The following is an 18608-nucleotide window of genomic DNA, read 5'->3' as shown; positions in this document are numbered from 1 at the left end:
AAAATTATTTATTCAATAATTTTAAGCCCCGTTGAATTCGGGTTGAAAACTGATATATTATAATACCTTTATAAAAAACGCATCCAAGTATCACCCTTTATTTCTTTCGGTACTCAATATTACGCTGTTAATTTTGAAATATTATTTGTTTATTTTGAAATATTAAACTTGCTATGGAAGATGAATTCATCTTATAGTATCTGCAGGAGAACAATATGTTGCGGATGCGTTTTTAGGCGTTATGGCTCCTCTCTGCCTCGATTCGGTCTGCCTCCTCCTGTTCGGCCCTATAACGTTCCTCTTCCAACCTTTCTTGTTCTTCCTGTTCTTGGCGAATCTTGGTTGCGGCTTCCACGTAAGCCTCATAGCTTGGGAAGTCCTCGACCCTTAGACCGCCTTGCTCTGCTCCCACGTCGTCTTCTTGATCCTCTTCAGGCTGTTCATCTCTTTCCTGCTCAGCCCGATCGGGTTCCTGTTCTTCGTAATAACTGCGGTCATGTTCCTCGGGATAAGGCACCCATTGATCAGTTTGACTTGGGACCGGATTCTGGTGCCGCTCTTGATGCAATCGCTCCTGTTGCTGCCGCTCGCGTTCCTGCTCTTCAGCGTATAAGCGATCTTGGGCTTTTATATACTCCTCATAGCTAGGGTAGTTTTCAGGATTATCACTTGGCTCATTCTCCTGATTGCTTTCCTGTTGCTGCCGCTCTTGCTGTCCGCGCTCTTGCTGCTCCTGCTGCTCTCGACGCAGTTGCTCCTGCAGTTGTTGCTCACGTTCTTGCTCCTCGTTGAAGTAAGGCCTGTTATCCGATTCGGAAGGATTTTCGTTGTCCTCACTAAATTGTTCGTATGAGGGATATGGTTTGCGTCCGGTTTCCTGTTGCTCGCGTTCTTGTTGCTCTCGTTCTTGTTGGTCTCGTTCTTGTTGTTCTCGTTCTTGTTGCTCTCGTTCTTGTTGGTCTCGTTCTTGTTGCTCTCGCTCTTGTTGCTCTCGTTCTTGTTGGTCTCGTTCTTGTTGTTCTCGCTCTTGTTGTTCTCGCCATTGTTGCTCTCGCTCTTGTTGTTCTCGCTCTTGTTGGTCTAGCTCTTGTTGGTCTCGTTCTTGTTGGTCTCGCTCTGGTTGCTCTTGTTTATGTTGCTCACGTTCTTGTTGCTCGCGTTCTTGTTGCTCTCGTTCTCGTTCGTCACGTTCTTGTTGCTCTCGTGATTGATCGTCCCTTTCTTGAGGATCGTCCCAATCTGGATCTACTGATTCTGAATTATATTCGGGATCCTGTTCTCGTTCTCGTTGCTCCCGTTCGCGTTCCTCACGTTCTTGCTGTTCGCGTTCCTGCCGATCTCGTTCTTGTTGGTCACGTTCTTGCTGCTCACGTTCTCGCTGCTCTTGTTCTTGCCGCTCACGCTCTCGCTGTTCGCGTGCATACTGCTCACGTTGTCGCTGCTCTCGTTCATACTGCTCCCGTGCTCTTTCCTGCCGAATTCGCTCTTCTTGCTCCTCAGGAGAATCCGGCCGAGGACGACGCTGATTGTTTCGCTGCTGCTGCTCTCGCCTAAGTTTCTCCCTTTCACGGATAAACTCTTGCTGACGGGCTTCCTGAGCTCGGACGTATTCCGGGTCCGCAGGATGCCAAGACGGTTGTTGGGGCCTGTTTTGCCAATTGGCATATGGATTGTAAACGTAGGGCCGGCTAGTTGTCGTTGTCGTGGTTGTTGTTGTTGTCCTTGTTGTGGTAGCCGGGAACCAGGGACGACTTACTGTTCTGTTAATGGCCGGCCTATAACTCACTCGGCTGTAATTCGGCAAGTAATTACCCTCACCGAAGTGCGGTTCCAATTCGAGTGGGTTTTGGCGAGAGTTGGTGAAGCGCAGGAAGGGACCATACTCGTAAGTAGCCTGCGGCCATACACCAGAAATAGGATTGGGCACGCCAGTTATCGCGAAGTCCACCCACATGGTGACCAAAGCGCGGGACAGTGATCTGTCCAAGGGATTCAGGCGACTGGCTTCAGCAGGGTAGGGGAATAAATACACGCTGTCATCACTGAGAGAGGCGTCGATTGCGAACGGAAGGGGGTTCGTTAGGTGTCCAAACCGATGGTGCTCTCCGCGATAGTCAAAGATGTACAGGTAGGCAGGGGTCGAGCCGTAAGAATGTTTGATGGAGTTGATAACCGGTGCACGATACAGGATGTAGTTGCTCAGCTCCAGCAGGCCATTAGCCACTGTTTGCGGACTGGCCGTATACTCCAGTTCCGGAGAGAAGATCTCGCGTAGAGCCCACTGCTTCCAGGTGTGGTGTTCGCTGGGCGGCGCAGTATGTTTTAGGACCACGTCGATATAGTCACTCACATTGCTGGACTGCAGACTAGAGATCTGGCCGTAGATGCCTGAAGTAAAAATGGCATACAAAAATAGTTAATGCATTGAGTTTATCTTGGGTTACTTGCCTTACAGAATTTTAAAATAAATATTCTAAAGCCACAGAAATAAAATAGTGTTCAAAAAATAATTATAACAAAAGACTTGCGATTTTTCAGGAAACTTTGCCTCATATTTAAATAGATTCGTATGATTTTAAATTTACGAAAAACTTATAGTCGAAGAGGCTGTTTTTTGGGTCGAGTTTTTAAACTCGATCTTTTCAGATATAGGTCAAACTTTTTCTATTACTTTAAAAGATTAAATGTTCTTTAACAATGCGCAATCATTTCCTGCCTGACGACGTATATAGCATTCAAATCCGCCAGCCTTGAAACCAACTAAGATTAATTCCTCACAACATAAATGGAATCTGATTTAGCTATATTGGACATGCGGTCTAATTGCACTGGACTTAATCAGCCTGACCTCGAGACCAGCCTCTTATCTCCAACTGACTCTCAATCTGCCCCAAGCCTGATTAGTTTCACTCCGAGATGGATCGAAACATTGCTGTTTTATACTTCGGCTTCAAGTCTGAATATGTTCGATTAACAAAAGTTGTTTTTCGTGACCTTTAAAGTTTTGGTTTTACTGATTTGGTTAAAGAACGGCTAAGTTCTTGAATCTATCACAACTGAACTTTTCATCATTATGAAATTTACCTCGCAAGCTACATATATCGTATCAAATTTTAGTACTTACGTGATAGGATAAAGGCACTGGCATCTTTGGTGGCACCGACAATCATGGGCAGAGCCAGGCTTCCGTTCTGGACAAGGGTAGCTGGATGGCTGGGCAAGTAGCCCAGCGGGTCACCGAACACCAGCTTGAACCCGCCCAGTTGGGTGAGGCCGTGACGCTCGTTTTGCACTAGCAGTTGCTGAAATGCGGCAACCAGCTGGGATGTGGACAATTGGCCGAGGCATTGGTAAAGGACCTCGTATCCGCGCTGATTAGGAAGGAAAGGTGGGCAGCGGGCGAAGTTTGCGAAAATTCTCAGGGTGTCAATTGGTTGATTGTCAATCAGGTAAGGATTCAAGGCGGTGCCTGACTGCAGGATTAGCTTCTGGAAGAGATTGGTGGCCTTACCGCTGAGAGTCAAAGCGTGAGCCAACGTGGCACCACCAGCCTGGCCCACCAGCGTCACCTGTCCCGGGTCACCACCAAAGTGGACCAGATAGCGTTGCAGCCATTCCAGGGCCAAGTGTATATCCGAAAGGGCCACGTTTCCGGGAAGTTCATTGGTCAATGCGCTCAGGAATCCGAATGGTGCCAGACGGTAGTTAATGGACACCAACAGTACATCCCTCTCCAGAATGTAGTCTGGTTGCGCCTCCTCAGAGCTACCGTCGAATAGCATTTCGCCGTGAACAAAGACCAGCACGGGTAGTTGATTGGCGCGGTCGGGTGCGTAGATATCCAGGGTGAGGCAGTCGTCGACATTTTCGCCTCGGGATTCAGCTTCCCTCAGGCGATTAAGTTCTGGAAACTGGGCACAGTTGGGGCTCTGGACGGTAGCATTAACTCGTCCCTGATAGCCTGCAGGCTGGGCAGCCTGGAAGCGGGCCAAGCCACCTCCAACTTTGCCGTAACGCACACCCAGGAAGGCATTGATCGGACGATTGGCAATGTTTTTGAAGGCCTTAATTCCAAAGATCTGTCCAACCTCGGGTGCTTGAACAACGGCTTCTTGGGCTTGCCACGGGGCAGGTTTCAACGGTTCGGGCTGCCATGAGTTTTTGTTATCCTCGTCGTAGTCCTCGTTATAGTCGTTTCGAGAACCCAAAGAATGGGAATAGATTGGGGCCACACAGAGGGCCAGTACTAGGAGCAACGGCTGCATGTTGCTCGCTGCGTCGCGTTTAAACGAGAACTGATTCCCGAATCGGTTTCGACGGCCTGAAAAGCTCTGGGCACTATCATCAATTAAAGCAAAGCCTTGGATCGGCCGATCCGCGAGGTTTGCTTGATACTATATGCGAACCAAAAACAACTAAAACTCTTAAGAAATACTATGCCATGACATCTGTTTTCGTTATTTTCGAATCCAAAATATTATTTGATATGTACTAATAATATGGATTTAACACTGACCATTTGTGTAAAATACCCTCGAAGTTTGCGAGGTCATGACCTTAAGTGACTTAATCTAAAAGAGTTTCTTGAATTTAACACTCTTATTTAAATGATTACATTTTTTTGGATCCGCGCCTGGTTCTTTTTTGTAGACATACATATGTGATTTTGTTGGGTCCGATGGTCCTTATCTCATCCGCTCCCCGGCCGATAGACCCTTATCGGGTGGCCTCAGCTTCCCTGGATGTGGAAGCTTGTTTCGCCATGTTAAATTAAGTACAACCCATATGTATATGTATGAACGTAAAAGCATGTCCATAGGCATGTCGGGGAATTCACAATTGTTATGAAACAATTTGTTAAAATAGCAATCTTTATTTATAGCAATATTTTTCTAGTATACTGCGTCGTTTATGATGTAATATGTTTGTGTTTTATATTTTATATTTATATTATAATTATAATTACAAATTTGTTAAAAAATTATGAACAGTTAAAGGAAAGCGTTGGGGAGTATATATATTCTTGATCCTGTCCATTTGTTAATCTTTAAGTTCCAGAGTGATTCGTTTAACGCTTTCCTTATTGCTTTTCGGAAATAAAGTTTAATTGGGTCGAAAGGTCAACATATTATCTAGTCCAAGTCTATAACAACCGATTCGACCCAAAACTATTCTGTTATCATTGAGCGGCAGTGGTTGCCATTGACAGTATCGAAAGAAGTACGGCCTAGTGCCGCCGCCGACCAGTAATCCACATTAAACCGCAATTTCTTTGATGCCTGTACAATAATGTTTCGATTCATAAATCGGAGATGATTCTGGTGGTCAAGCGGCTGCTTAAGTTGCGACGATTTGATCTTGCTAGAAGGTAGGCCGAGAGCAAGACCTCTTCGAAAAATTAGACAAAACGACGTAACACAGATGCCCAACGCTAGCTCTCCTAAAGTTAAAGGCAATGACTCCGAATTTCGGTAATGTTCTATATAGCTTCGTAATGAAAAGAAAAAATCTTTCCAGACTAAGTCAGATGAGAGAGAGGAGTGTGATTAAAACGCATTGGAAAAGTTCATAATATAATATTCTCTATATTTTCATTTTTATTAATCATTTTCGATTCCATTCCATTCCATTTTTTTTTTTTTGTTAAAGTTTCATTTTCATTTTCAATTTGTTGTTTTGTTTCGGCTTTTTCAGTATGTATCTATAATAATGTGTTATAATTAAGAATCGTCATTTCATCTAAATATTTCAGTTATAATAATACAATATAATAATCATTAATAATATGCGGTTTTCTTTAATCGATTTCTCTTATTCGCCATGTATGTTAAACTTGTGTGGTACTGACTTGCTTCAGAATATATTTCGATCCGTTTGGTTTGTGTTGAGAATTAATTGTATTTCGGACCGATTTTTTGGGCTCGTGTTTTTATGTTTTTATCAGCTTGAGTTTGATTATTTCATGTCTGAGACCGACAATCTCCTATGACTCGCTGCTTACTGTACGTACGTTCTCAAGTATGGAAATCAAAGATCTAGGAAAGCTAAAAGCAAGTGTATGCATATATACTTGTGTCTATATATATATGTATATACGTGTTCATATATATATATTCTTTCTAGGTATTTTAATCTCGATTATGCTGTGTGGCGCTGTGGCAGTGGCCCAAAGGAAAGAAGCCTCTTAAGTCAAATCCAAAATCAAACTTAAATATTAAATGTGTCAAATTACGTATTTTGTTTAGCAGCTTCCCATCAACTTCAACGTCAACGTCAACGTCAACTAACCAACGTGGACTGAGAAATAAATGCAGAGGTCCCTCTTCTATGTGCACAATTGAACTTGGCTTTGTAGCACTGATTGATTGATTGATTGATTGATATTTTTAGGGGTTGCCTGCGTTTAGTGTTAGGAACTTCTTAACAAATTTACGACTGATCAAAACCAAAATCATATCGAACCTCTGGCTTTCGTTTGTCAAAAATCGTTTACCCAAAAATGCACATTAATTAATTTTTGTCACTGATTTGTTACTAGTTTTCCTTTCATTCTTTCCTTTGTATCTTTTGTTTATCGTTTTTTTTTTTATATTTTCTTGTATATTTTGTAGCTCAGTCTTTTTACTAACAATTTTTTGTTGTTGTTCATGTTGTTGTTCTATATAGCTTCTTCATGCTGTAGATCTTCGTTTTGCAGTGCTGTTCTGATCTATGATACCGCAAATATTTCGTGTGATTAATTAAGTGTGTGTGTGTGCTGGTGTTGGTGTATTAATTTCTTGAATCGTTTTGCCTTGAACCAAATCCGAAACATGGCGAATTCCTAATTGGAGCTGTGTTAAGGCAGGGGGAGGGATTCTATGGGGACAAGATAAGGAAACCGTTCCGCACCGAACCGTTATCGATCCAGATTGCAGATTGGATTTACCTTGGATTAGTGGGCGAGAAGAAGGGAGGGAAGCGGGACTGGGAATTCAATTCATACAGTTTAGTTCGCATTCGAGTTCTCTCATTTAAATGGCTTGCTGTTAGCTCTATAGTTGCTTGGAAGTACCGTTTTGTGTCTAACTTTCGTAACTTATTTGGTTAAATATTTGTTATTCGCTTTGGGGCTCTCTCTTTTATTAAGTTTGTTACTCATTACGTTCTGGCGCTACATTTTCAACAATTTAAATTTATCCTTACGTATTTGTAACCGCTAAAGAATGGATAACATACTCGTACTCATGGCTCGTATGCTTCGATTATTATTAATCGATAAGCATCTCTTGAGGATTGTGTAATAGGTATGATGGGTGTTCGAAGGAGGAGGAGAAGGAAATCAAATGTTTTCGGTTCAATTCGTTAGAGTTAGGGCTCTGATCATTGGTTTTTTGCTTGAATGAAGGAATATTTATTTGGTTTGGTGAAGTATTTACAAAGTTTCGCATAATAGTATTCATATAGGTAATGCATACGTTAGGCTTGTTGCGTTATAAAATCTTAACATAATTATATAAATTGAATTCATGAACTCGGATAACCTTGCTTCATTGATGGCCTTCAAGTAAGTAAAATGCATCGATTACGTGTCAGTGTCTGTGTTCTTGTATTTATTCTATATGCATTGAGAGAGCTGGCTACTTAGAAATTATAAAACCAAACGGAACCGGATATCGTACAGAGTTATAGCACTTCCGATCGATCAGTTATCTGATTTTCCATTATCTGTAATAGTTCGCTCGATTTCACATAAACAAAACATAATAATACAGTTCATAATAATGAAGTTTGTGGTAAATGCCTTAAACTAGTTAGTAGGTATTTGTAATTTAATGCCCGCTCGTAATAATATCTATCATGTAATCATTTATATATTTTTTTGTTTTATATATATATTTATATATTTATTTTATGTAAGAAGCACTTGAATATATATCGTTTTTAATGAAAAAAATGAAAACTTGGGTGTGTCGTCGTGTCATGGATTGTTATCATTTTTGTTTTTGTTTTTTATTTTGTTGTTTTGTTGATTTCTTGGTTTCCTGCTTTTTCTGATCTAATCTTTTAAATGTTGGTTGTTCTTTATAGTTTAATAAGTTGCTAATTAGCAAATATGAATGCGCTCGCTACAATCTGTAGGTAATAATTGTTTTCGTCTTATTCGGAGAAAGTTAAAAATCGTTTTCGTTTAGCTTATAATTATCTTTAAAGTATCTTCAACGACGTCATAGTGATCATCATCATCGTCAACCCACAATTTCTGCTCTTCTAAAAAGTGTCTGAGTTTGCTTATCTCACAAAGGTTTGCCTTTTGCTGAAAGTTTTAAGAAATTTATAGTTTTTTTTTTAGATTTTTTTTTGCATTTGACTTTTGCCTTTTCAGCATTGAGTGTTTTTAATAAAATACTTTGCTTAAATCAGTTATTTTTGTTTGTTTATTATTTCAATTTTTTGTAATTTTTTTCCGATTTTTATTTTTTGTTAAATTTAAAAGCATTTCTAGAGAATCTCTCTTCTAAAGTATCTAATAAGTGTATGTATATGGTTCATCTATATTTATGTATAAGTATATATATTCATGGATTCTCTGATCTTGTTACTGTTTTTGTTGTTGCTGGTTTATGTCTGTAGGCATGATTTACTGTAAAACCTTTCAATTGCAGCCTGGCTTCAAATTACAATTACATGTTAGATTTAGCCTTGTATATTTTTTGAATAATCGGTTATCGGCATTCAGTTTGCTTGTATATATATGTAAATGGTAAAGTGTATAAAAGTTAATGATCTGATTCAGTTAATACTTGTATGCAATTGTATAAGTAGTTGATGTAGATCTAGAATTAGTTCAAAACCCTAGTGTATGTCCTAAGTTTTCTTTTTATCCATCTGCTGCTACTCTATGTGTCCTCTGAATCTTTGCCTTTAATTATTTTCTTAAACATTTCTTAAGTTTTTGTATTGCTTTCAAAGTACTCGACACTGTTGTTTTTTTTTATGAAGAATTAACTAAGAACGATATATTTAAAAACTAAACAAGCTCGAACAGAAAGCAAATTGATACGTAATAAGGTGTTGCAGTATAGTTATTATTAGTTAAAATTAAAAGTATTTACAAATAAAACTAATTAAAAAATAGCACAAATAATTGGAAAAACAACGTTAAGAATCATTTGTGTCTTTGGCTGTCTAAATGTAATCGCATTCCTCTTACTTTGTGAGTGTTTTTTGTTTAAATATTTGTTTTTGCAGTTGATTTTTTCTTCGGTTGTATACATTTTGTCAAAAAGTAAAATTGCATATAAAAAGCATTAAATTGCAGATGCATAAAGTATATATATATAATATATGCATATATATAATAATCAATATATACGCTTACGTTTGTGTGGGTTTTAATATTAAATCTACTGTTTGTTTTATGGGCTTTGTTGTTTATACATTTGCTTTGATTTAGATATTTCTACGCTTTTTTACTCGTCTTGCAACGCAATTTCCAAGTTTGATCGGATGATTTGAATGTTTCTCATACAAAATATTGAGTATCGATTAGCTTAGCCTACTTCTAATATACTCTATTACCGAGAACAACATTAGCAATGCCCCTAGTGAAAATATTTTCAAAAGTTTTCCTCCGCCCTACGGCCAATCTCTATATATAATACAAACCCTATATGGCTAGGCTAAAGTTTAGTTTTAATGCTTTCACTAAATTTTGATCGATCACTTCACATGAAATTTGTGTGTCCCTCTTCATGCATACAATATATATGTATATATATATATAATCGTATATATACAAAGATAGCGAGTGGTGTTCTCAGTTAAGAACTATTCTGAATCAATGCAAACAATAACAACTAAACTCAATGTGGGCAAACACCCAATTATGGCACATATCGCACATACTGTTTTCTGTACAGATCGGTTGAATATAATGCGTATATAGTCCTGTACATAATTTACACTTTCCTATGGCAGACTGAAGCAGAGGAGTCTGAGGAGAAGAAGTACTATTAGCTTGAGGCTCTGCAAATGAAATTGACAATGGAAAATGCACTCGATGGACTCGATTTCGATGGGAGCTCTGTATTGCGATTGGCAGTTCCAGTTCGATTTCGGTTTCGGTTTCGGTTTCGGAATGAATCCCGAATGCAATTTCCTTATATTCTCCCTCCGATTCTCTGACGGCTTAAGACTAATTTGTTTGCCTTCCTACTATTTCGGTAAGTTTATTTCATTTCTCTTGTGTAAATCAGTAATAAGCGTTTCGTTTTGTTTTCTCTTCTTACTTAAACATTTGTTGTTTGCTTTTTCATTTTTTGCAATTTAAATTTCATCTAATTTTTATTTCTCTTGGTTAAATGCAAAAATCTTGTATATCGTGTATACTCTATTCGAATAAGGTTTGCTTAGATTACGTTACGTCTTGCCCATTCTTTAGGATTAATATTTACACTTGTTGATTTGTTCTCTAATCGTAATTAACAATATCATTTAGCAGCTCTAATCTAGCGTAGCCGTTTCTTTTTTGAACCGTGTCTATATCATCTATAATCAATTGGTATATATAGAGTCATATATATATATATATACGTATGTTATGTTATCCTTGTGTATACTTAGCAGATCTGGGAGTATGTATAAAGGCTATATATAACTATAAACTTCGTGTATAACTTCTCTGGCTTTTTGCTTTTCGGGTGTCTAAGTAAATCCTCATCCAGTTCCTATCGCCAATGAATGATTTATTCGATTGCTACTTGTAGTTTGAGGAAGGGGTGATGGTTTCAGGGGGGGTTATGAATAAAATGCCCAGTCAAAAGCCACGTTTAATCAAGTGCAGCGCCACCTTGGAATTTTGATTAATGTACTAATAGAAGGTAGTAGAAAACTTCTTTAGAACCAGCCTTAATTCGGGGACTTTTAAGTGAATTTCATTTTAAATCATAGTTTTGTTTTGAGATTAGGTCATAAAAAATGTCTTAAAACTTGTGTAAAATTGAAGCAAAATTAATAAAAATTAACAGTAATTTCTTTTAATATGTTTTGTAAACTAAAAAGCTGCATTTAGTTGTAAAATTACTTTGAAATTATCACAATAAAGGCAAACAAAACAAAGAAAATAACCTGTAATCCCCTTATTTATACTTTGAAGTTCGTCTAAAGTTGTTAACTACTACTAACTTAACATCAATCACATGTTGTTGTTCTTAACATTCTAGCTAACTAATCAAAAGCCCTGAAGACTTTTAAAAAGATATAATTTTACAAAAAGATCTAAAGTTTTTAAACAGTAAAATCGGATCAACTAGCTTAGAATGAAAGTGTGCTGCTGCCATATCCTATTTGTGGGTCCTATGCTAGTACATCTCGTTCTCATCCCAGTCGACCGATTGCAGGACCAGTTTGTCCAGCTCTTTGGAATCGCCGGAGCTGCTGTTACGCCTGCGTCGCCTTCTCTGCAGATGTGCCCACTTCCGATTGAGTTGGGTGGCCATTTGGGGGGCAGCAAACATGGCAGCTGCTGCTGCACTTAGTTTGGTTGGCGTAATGGCGCTGCTGCCGCGGTTGTTGGAGCTACCCGAGGCTGTGGGGGTGGCACCGCCGCCGGCGGGACTCATGCTGAATAATTCGCGGTTGCCAAAGCGAAATCTACGTGGTGGCGGCAGCGGAGGCGATGCTACCAAGTGAGGTGTATCATAGGGCGGCGGCGGTGTGATCATGGCCAGCGAGGAGGTGTCCGCCTGGTCCCGATCGTCATCCTCATCGTCTTCATCGTCGAAGTGGAAAATGGCATCGGAATGCCGTTCGTAGAGCTCATAGGAGGGCGTCTCCGCCAAAGGCGATTGCGGTTGAACTGGTGTAACGGGCATGGACTTGGCATATGTCCTGCTGATCATTGGACTCTTGGCTCGCGGCTGGGCTGGGGGCGTGGTCGGACCGGGTGATGAATAAGGGTGTGGTTGTTGGCGTGGCTGGGCGTGCGTGGACTGGGCTTTAATGAGTGGCATCGATTTGGTGTTGCATATCAATCAATCACGGTAGATATAGCTGCAGTTCTTGGGGCTCTCCTGCGGACTGGGGCTGCTGGATGGCGGAGCCGGACTGCTGCTGCTGTTGGACATTACGGGTGAGGAGCCGGAACTGGAGTGCGGCTGCTGTGACTGCTGTTGCTGCTGGGGGCTATTCGAACGGTGTTGAGTTACTGCAAAAGCCGGAAAATACTCGAATTAGTTTGAAGAGAATTCAACTTGGCAATGGGTGCTTGGGTGCATGTTGCATCGATGCTTGGGATAAGATACACACACACACACATACACTCAGGCTATGAAATGCATATTTCGAGATAACATTGAGTCTGCTGCAACATGCACACACAAACACACAGAAACTACTGGTACAAGTATCAAATAATATATATATCAAGTATATTGAAGGGAAAATATATATATATATATATAGCACATAAAATATGAAATAACATGTAGAGTTTTAACTTTGAGGAAAAGTTTAAAGAAAAGAATTCAGTTTCAGAGATAGTTTCGAGAGCTGTCCAACCCATTCGGGTGTCGAACCACAGATCGATCGAGGGATCAGAGGGATATAGAATAGGGAGAAGAATAGGCCTGGCGACAGATATTGAAAAGTACTTTTGGGTAACTGTGTCTTTCTATGGGTTCTGGTTTTGGTTTTGGCCAGCTTAGCAGTAACTCTAACTTAATGCAAGACGGGTTTTTGGACTTACCAATGCCATGACGGGGCGGCTGTCTTCTTGCGCGACCAAGACTTCTGTTACGTGTGTTTGTGTTGTTTACAGCCTATGGGGTTGGAGTGTTTATCAATTTCTCTTCTTTCATAATTAAGATAATTGTTTATGTTTGAATGTTCGAAGGAAACAGAAAATAACACAAAAATGAAACAATAATTTGCTAGTTTGCTTCAAGTCTAGGGTAAAAAACGTTCGCAATCAATTTAGTTTTGCTCTCAAATGTTGCAAGGCCAAGCCAATTTTTTATGTATTTTAATATTAGATTAAAGGTTCTAGGAACCCAAATTGCAATTTAAAATTTGTGTATCGTTTCGATTTGGTATGCTGTTAGGTGTTTATGCAATAGCCGCCAATTACTTTCGGTTCTTAATTTCTGTTTTTTAGTAAGCAAGCATTAAATTAAAATAATATTTTTAGCATATACCATATATAGAAACGAAAGCAATAGAAGTACATGTATCATGGTGGGGAAAGTACTTTAATTATTACCGGAATATATATCATATTTGTCTCTTGAATAAATGTATTTTTGAGATGCACACACACACACACACATTCACACTATAGCTTTAGATATCCTTAGGGGATTTTGGTGTAATTGGTTTGTTTGTATATTGGAGGTTTGACGCCCATGCAGAACGGTTCAAGCGGTTCAAAGGGGAAACTTCAGGCTTGGGGGTATATGATGTTGGTATTGGTATTGGTTAAATCATGGATGGCGCCATATTCAACACACTCACACACACACACACACTCAATCACGCAAAGGTCAAACAAAGGTTGAAGGAAGCGCTGGCATTGGCGATTTGCGAAGCGAGTTGGGCGCGGGATGGCTGACTGGGCTGGACTGGTCTGATTGACCGATTGATTGATCGATTTAACCTTTTTTTCTTTAGCCATTCGAAAATGTGTAATGTTTAACCAAAAGTAAAGGTGAGTGAAGAGTGACAGAGAGAGAAAGAGAGAGAGAGAGAGAGAGAGAGCAAACAACAAAGCTTCAGCAACAGTGCCTAAGAAAAGAAAACTAATTTTGCATTTGGTGCTTTCAAATTCTCGAAATATTAATTATGAAAAGTGAGAGAGCGAAAATCGGAGAGTTTTTGAAAATTTACTTTTTGCCTAGGGAATTTCGGTATAGCTCGTTGCGAAGAGAGCTTCCGTATTGCAGCTTTTTTTGAGCGAAATATTGTCCAGATTAATAATCACAGCAAACGAAAGCCCACCAAAATAAGTAATAAAAAAAAATAAAAATAAAAATGAAAATCAATAAAAAACCAAGCGAAATAAATAAACTGAAATGGCTTTAGTTATAAATAAGTATTTACCATATTTTGGGTAATTAGTCCCTGACTGGTTTCAGCCGCCCCACTCCCGTCTCAAAGGTAAACCTAATGTAAAAAGGGGAAGAAGAATAGAGAAAAGATAGAGATAGATTTTTGTTTTTTTTTTTTTTTTTTTTGTGTTTTTTTATGTTGTTTAAAAGTTAGTATCGATAGAAAGAGTTTGTCTTTGAGTTTAAGTAGAGTGTTTAGTTACAGAATGTAGCTGTACAAAATGCTTAGACAGAGGTAGAGGTATAGAGAAAGCCCTGCTGATATCCAATCCCACTTGACTCGAACGATTGGTGTATTTCCAGCTTTAAGTTAGAACCCAAATGATATAAGCTTTATGGTTTGGAAAGGAGATGGTAGCTTAACATGCGCTTGATCATGAATGATGCGGATAATGGGTTAGATTACGAAAGTTTGGATGATATATTAGTGGTGAGCTAACCAGCAGGAAACCAGTTTATATATATAGGTTTTATAAGGTTTGTTTTTCGATAGTTATCATATGCCACACACCCTTTGAAAGTTTTATAATATCCGGTATTTGTCAATGAGATAAAACAATAAAGTGGAAAACTCAGAGGAGAAAAAGCATGCAATGATTTTAGAAAATAAGAATATTAATACAACAACATTAACTACGACGACAAGAGCAATATGTATGGTTTATGATATATGATAGTTATGCAATTTCGGTGCTATATAATCCTTAACACACACATAGATAATAGTATAGAGGGAGTGAGGGCAAGGCACTCGCACACACACTCTCGTACACAGAAATACACACAGATAGAAAAGGTGAGGCTAAGAAATACACCAATCGACGATTGTGTGAGGAGAGAGTTCAATCAAATACAAGCGCAGCACAAGGACTCTCGATGGACGAGCAAGTTAGTTTAACTAATGTCAATAAATGTCGAACAACATCGAAAAGAGCGCAATGGTTACGATTAATAGAGATTAGTTTTAGTACGATACGATAGTTGGAAAATAAAAATATATATCATATCGCTCTGTTTTCCCAGATCGCAAGAAAAGGTTCGCTCAACTCACCTTCTTGACACTGCGGGTGGTGGAAAAGCCATCGCCGCGCCTATAGTTATCGCCCTGTGGATAAGAAGGTGTTTCATAAGTTTTATGTAGATTTAAGGATTTTGAGGACAACTCACCATCACCTGGTGGGAACGTAGTGTTCCAAAGTTGTCGCGACCGCGGTACGACTGCTGGGTGTTGTAGCCATCTGGTTGGAACTGGAAGAGGGTCTCCGAGTTGGGTCCCTGGTGCATCTGGTGCATAGGCGGCTTGCGCAGCGTGTTCTTTGGCGAGTGCATCTTATTGGGTGGCGGCGGCTGGGGCAGCAGCACTGGTTCCGCATACGTCACCTCCTCCACTTGGGGCAGCAGCTTGGGCTCCTGCTGGATGCGGCAGGATGAGGGGAAGCTATGAAGGGTAAATGGAAATGTGTTATTATATGGTTTTACATTTTGTTTAAAGATTTGATGGAACCTATTACAAACTCTTAAGGTTAAGCTAACAGCTGACTGGAAGATTATTTTCATTTTAAAAAATCTTTGCATACTTTTAGGTATCCACAGTTAATCAAATGGTATAAACTGGCATAGATTGAGCTGACTAAACTGTAAATATACCCATGTATTAGGGTCATAGTTGAATTTAGCTACCTATACTATTTAGCTTTACTCTGCATGAGTTCCTCCTATAACATAAATATTTTCGCTTTCATCAGTATAAGCACCCACCTATTGACATTCTGCCTCTGTTCGAAATATTCATACTCCGTATCCGGATATGGCAGATTGTCGTCCTCATCCTTGTGACAACGGCGACCGCAGAAGTAGCCTGTAAAGAAGCCGACCAGCAGCGAGAATATCGAGCCGGCCAAGACGGCCATCACAAGGGTCTCCACCGTATACTGGGCGTTGATTATATCTGCGGAGATTTGTGGACCTTTAGTTAGTTTATTAATTATATACATATAGAAATCAGTTTGTTTCGCATCGATACAGTGTGCATTAGGCAAAACATTCAACAAACATTTAAAATCACAACGAGTATGTAACGATTTTTATTCGGTTTATCAGGTGGGTCGGTTTTTGTTTGGTATCAGTGTGGGGTTTTTAATGGAGGTTTTTCCATTATTGCAACGACATCAATAAACATCCAAACATCGAATTTAGAACGCATGGTATAAGGTAATTGCACGGTAATTGTTCGGAAATCATAATGAAAGAAACAAGAAAAATATGAATAAGAACAGTTAGTAAAATTGTACGACAATGAGGATAAAACTTGTAGTTGATTTTGTTTGTGATTAGATTAAATTATTGTTTTAAAATATAAAAAATAGATCGTTTGGAAATAGCGTTAGAGATAGTAGAAGAAGCATAGGCATGCAAAGATAGATACAGAACTTTGTATTGTATATTTTAAGTATAAGTGCCTTATTCCGTTCCCAACTATAATACAATTTGTTTTCGTTTCTTTCATGATCATCCTCGAACTCCTTACTATTCCACTAATAATGTTTCGTTTTCCTCTTTCCGCCTTATTCCGTCGCCAACTGTAATTCCATTTGTTCTTGTTTCTTCCTTGGTAATCCTCGAACTCCTTCCTATTCCACTAACATGTTTTCGTATTCCTCTTTTCGCCTCATTCCGCCGCCAACTGTAAAAACATTTTTTTCTTGTTTCTTCCATGATGATCCTCGAACTCATTGCTATTTCACTAACAATATTTCGCTTTCCTCTTTCCGCTAGTACCGTTATCAACTTCAGTATAATTTGTTCTTGTTTCTTACTGGATCATCTTCCAACACTTGCACTGAAATTCATTCCTTATAACTTCTGTTTCAACTTTGGAGTTTATTTCGCAGTGCAATTGAAAACTAATTTTCTTTCTGTCAATTATAGCACCCCTGGTGTAGACATTCTTTTGATTAAATTGATTATAGAAACATGCATATACAGTTTATATGTCAGAAAAAGCACCAAATAAAGTTATTTAACTTATTCTAGTCAAAGCTAATACATATGGCTCAGAGATACTGCAATTTACACTGTCTGCAGTCTGCAGTCTTTCCCCTAAACAAAAGTTAAAGACAAATTGAAGCTCATAAAAACAGAAATTCGCTTTACATAAAGTGGAAGTTGACAGCAGTTACGATGGGTCTTGAATGGCATAAAGTGCCAACAAGCCGGCAGTCAGAGACCAGGGAATCCCGGTAAAATGAAAATGTGATTTGCAAGGTAGACAACACAGGGAGCAGGCAAAGGTCGAAGGTTGCAAAGGGGCAAAGTGACAAGCAAGTACGTGCATAACACAAAACGAACAAATGCAAAATAAATATGATAAAAAAAGAGAAAGAAAATATAAATGGTATACGCAGGAAAAGCGTTTAGGTAAATCACCTTCAAAGTTCTTATCAATATTGTCGATGATTTCCTGATCCTTGCTCTGGCGTCGCGAATCCAATAAGTCCATGTCGTTGCGGAAGCCCTTCTGCTCCCCTGCGTTGGCATCCTTCGAATTGATTTTGCCTGCCACAGAACAGAATAGCGTTAATCTCGACTTCTTTGGGCCAAGTCTCTTAGCCTGGTCGCTTACCTGAGGGGCATGCCGCGTGCTGGCCAGTGGCCACATTCTGGTAGAAATAGTTCTCCTCCAGCCATCTAGGAGCTCCGTGCGAACGGCACTTGCCAGCAATTTTGTCCCAGGCACAGTACGGATCCTGCAAGGCGACGCACTCACTGCGAATGGATGGAAAATTGCGGATAAATACGTGCACTTAAAGAAAAAGTTTATATTCTTATAAATATATTTGATTGAGATTAAAAAGAGTTTAAATGGATTTACCAATGAAGGCAAAAACTTTTGAATACACTTTTCGGGAAAAAGTTAATAACTTTTCAAAGTTTATATACTTTTATGTTAATTTTTCTTCGAAATTTTGGGAAACCCTTTTATTTTTCTATATCTCTTGAATCCCGAAACGAAAGTCAAGTGTAAACCCCACGAATATACTGCATATTGAGCCTGTCAAGTGGCTGACAAGCGACACGAGAGTCACGCAAATTGTTACATGATAATAAAAATGCCATTGTCTGGAGTTGGTATATAAAAGGGAGGCGGTAGCAGAAGGGGCGGCATGGCACTCACCTGCAGCTGGTGATTTTGTCATTGTGACAACGATGCAGTTGTATGGCCACCACCTGGCTGTCCGTCACAATGATTAATTTGCCATCGTCATAGCTGCCATCTTTGGGTTGATCTGCGGATCAAACATGGTTTAAGTTAAGTTATTAAGTACTAATACTAAATACATACCATATTGCATGGTTCTAACTATCTCCAGATTGCGTATGGGTTCGCTCTTGGTCAGGACATCGATCTCCTCGATGACCACAGAAGTTACTTTGTCCGCGGAATCGGCAGACTCGGCATTCACTGACTTGATGATTTTTCCATGATCTGTTTAGTGATTAAACATTAATATTAGATTTAGTTAA

General features: G+C 39.3%; 2 protein-coding genes across 2 annotated transcripts in view; both read right to left on the bottom strand.

The window, feature by feature from the left end:
- Positions 1-127: 127 nt before the first annotated feature.
- On the bottom strand, positions 128-4306 carry LOC108110952 (glutactin). The gene is made up of 2 exons (XM_017220248.2): positions 3125-4306; positions 128-2388 (listed from the first exon to the last, which is right to left on the bottom strand). The coding sequence occupies exons 1-2, from the start codon at positions 4263-4265 to the stop codon at positions 233-235; spliced, it is 3297 nt and encodes a 1098-aa protein (XP_017075737.2). The 5' UTR covers positions 4266-4306; the 3' UTR covers positions 128-232.
- A 5999-nt stretch (positions 4307-10305) lies between these two features.
- Positions 10306-18608, bottom strand: part of LOC108110645 (semaphorin-1A) — a 113950-nt gene continuing 105647 nt past the window's right edge. The window contains 9 exon segments of the mRNA XM_017219747.2: positions 10306-12187; positions 12728-12800; positions 15136-15189; positions 15252-15522; positions 15843-16050; positions 17511-17639; positions 17707-17849; positions 18259-18370; positions 18427-18570. Of these exon segments, the coding sequence (XP_017075236.2) occupies positions 11343-12187; positions 12728-12800; positions 15136-15189; positions 15252-15522; positions 15843-16050; positions 17511-17639; positions 17707-17849; positions 18259-18370; positions 18427-18570 (1979 nt within the window). The 3' untranslated portion in view covers positions 10306-11342.

The sequence above is a fragment of the Drosophila eugracilis genome, unplaced genomic scaffold (genome assembly GCF_018153835.1).
Source record: "Drosophila eugracilis isolate 14026-0451.02 unplaced genomic scaffold, ASM1815383v1 contig_353, whole genome shotgun sequence".
NCBI classification, from domain to species: Eukaryota; Metazoa; Arthropoda; class Insecta; order Diptera; family Drosophilidae; genus Drosophila; species Drosophila eugracilis.
This window is presented reverse-complemented; position numbering and strand designations above follow the sequence as displayed.

Bases quoted from the DNA above. Each gene is read 5' to 3' on its own strand.
- LOC108110952 (XM_017220248.2), bottom strand. From the start codon at position 4,265: ATGCAGCCGTTGCTCCTAGTACTGGCCCTCTGTGTGGCCCCAATCTAT. The intron at 2,389-3,124 runs GTAAGTACTAAA...TTTTTACTTCAG, and splicing joins CAGTGCCTTTATCCTATCAC to GCATCTACGGCCAGATCTCT.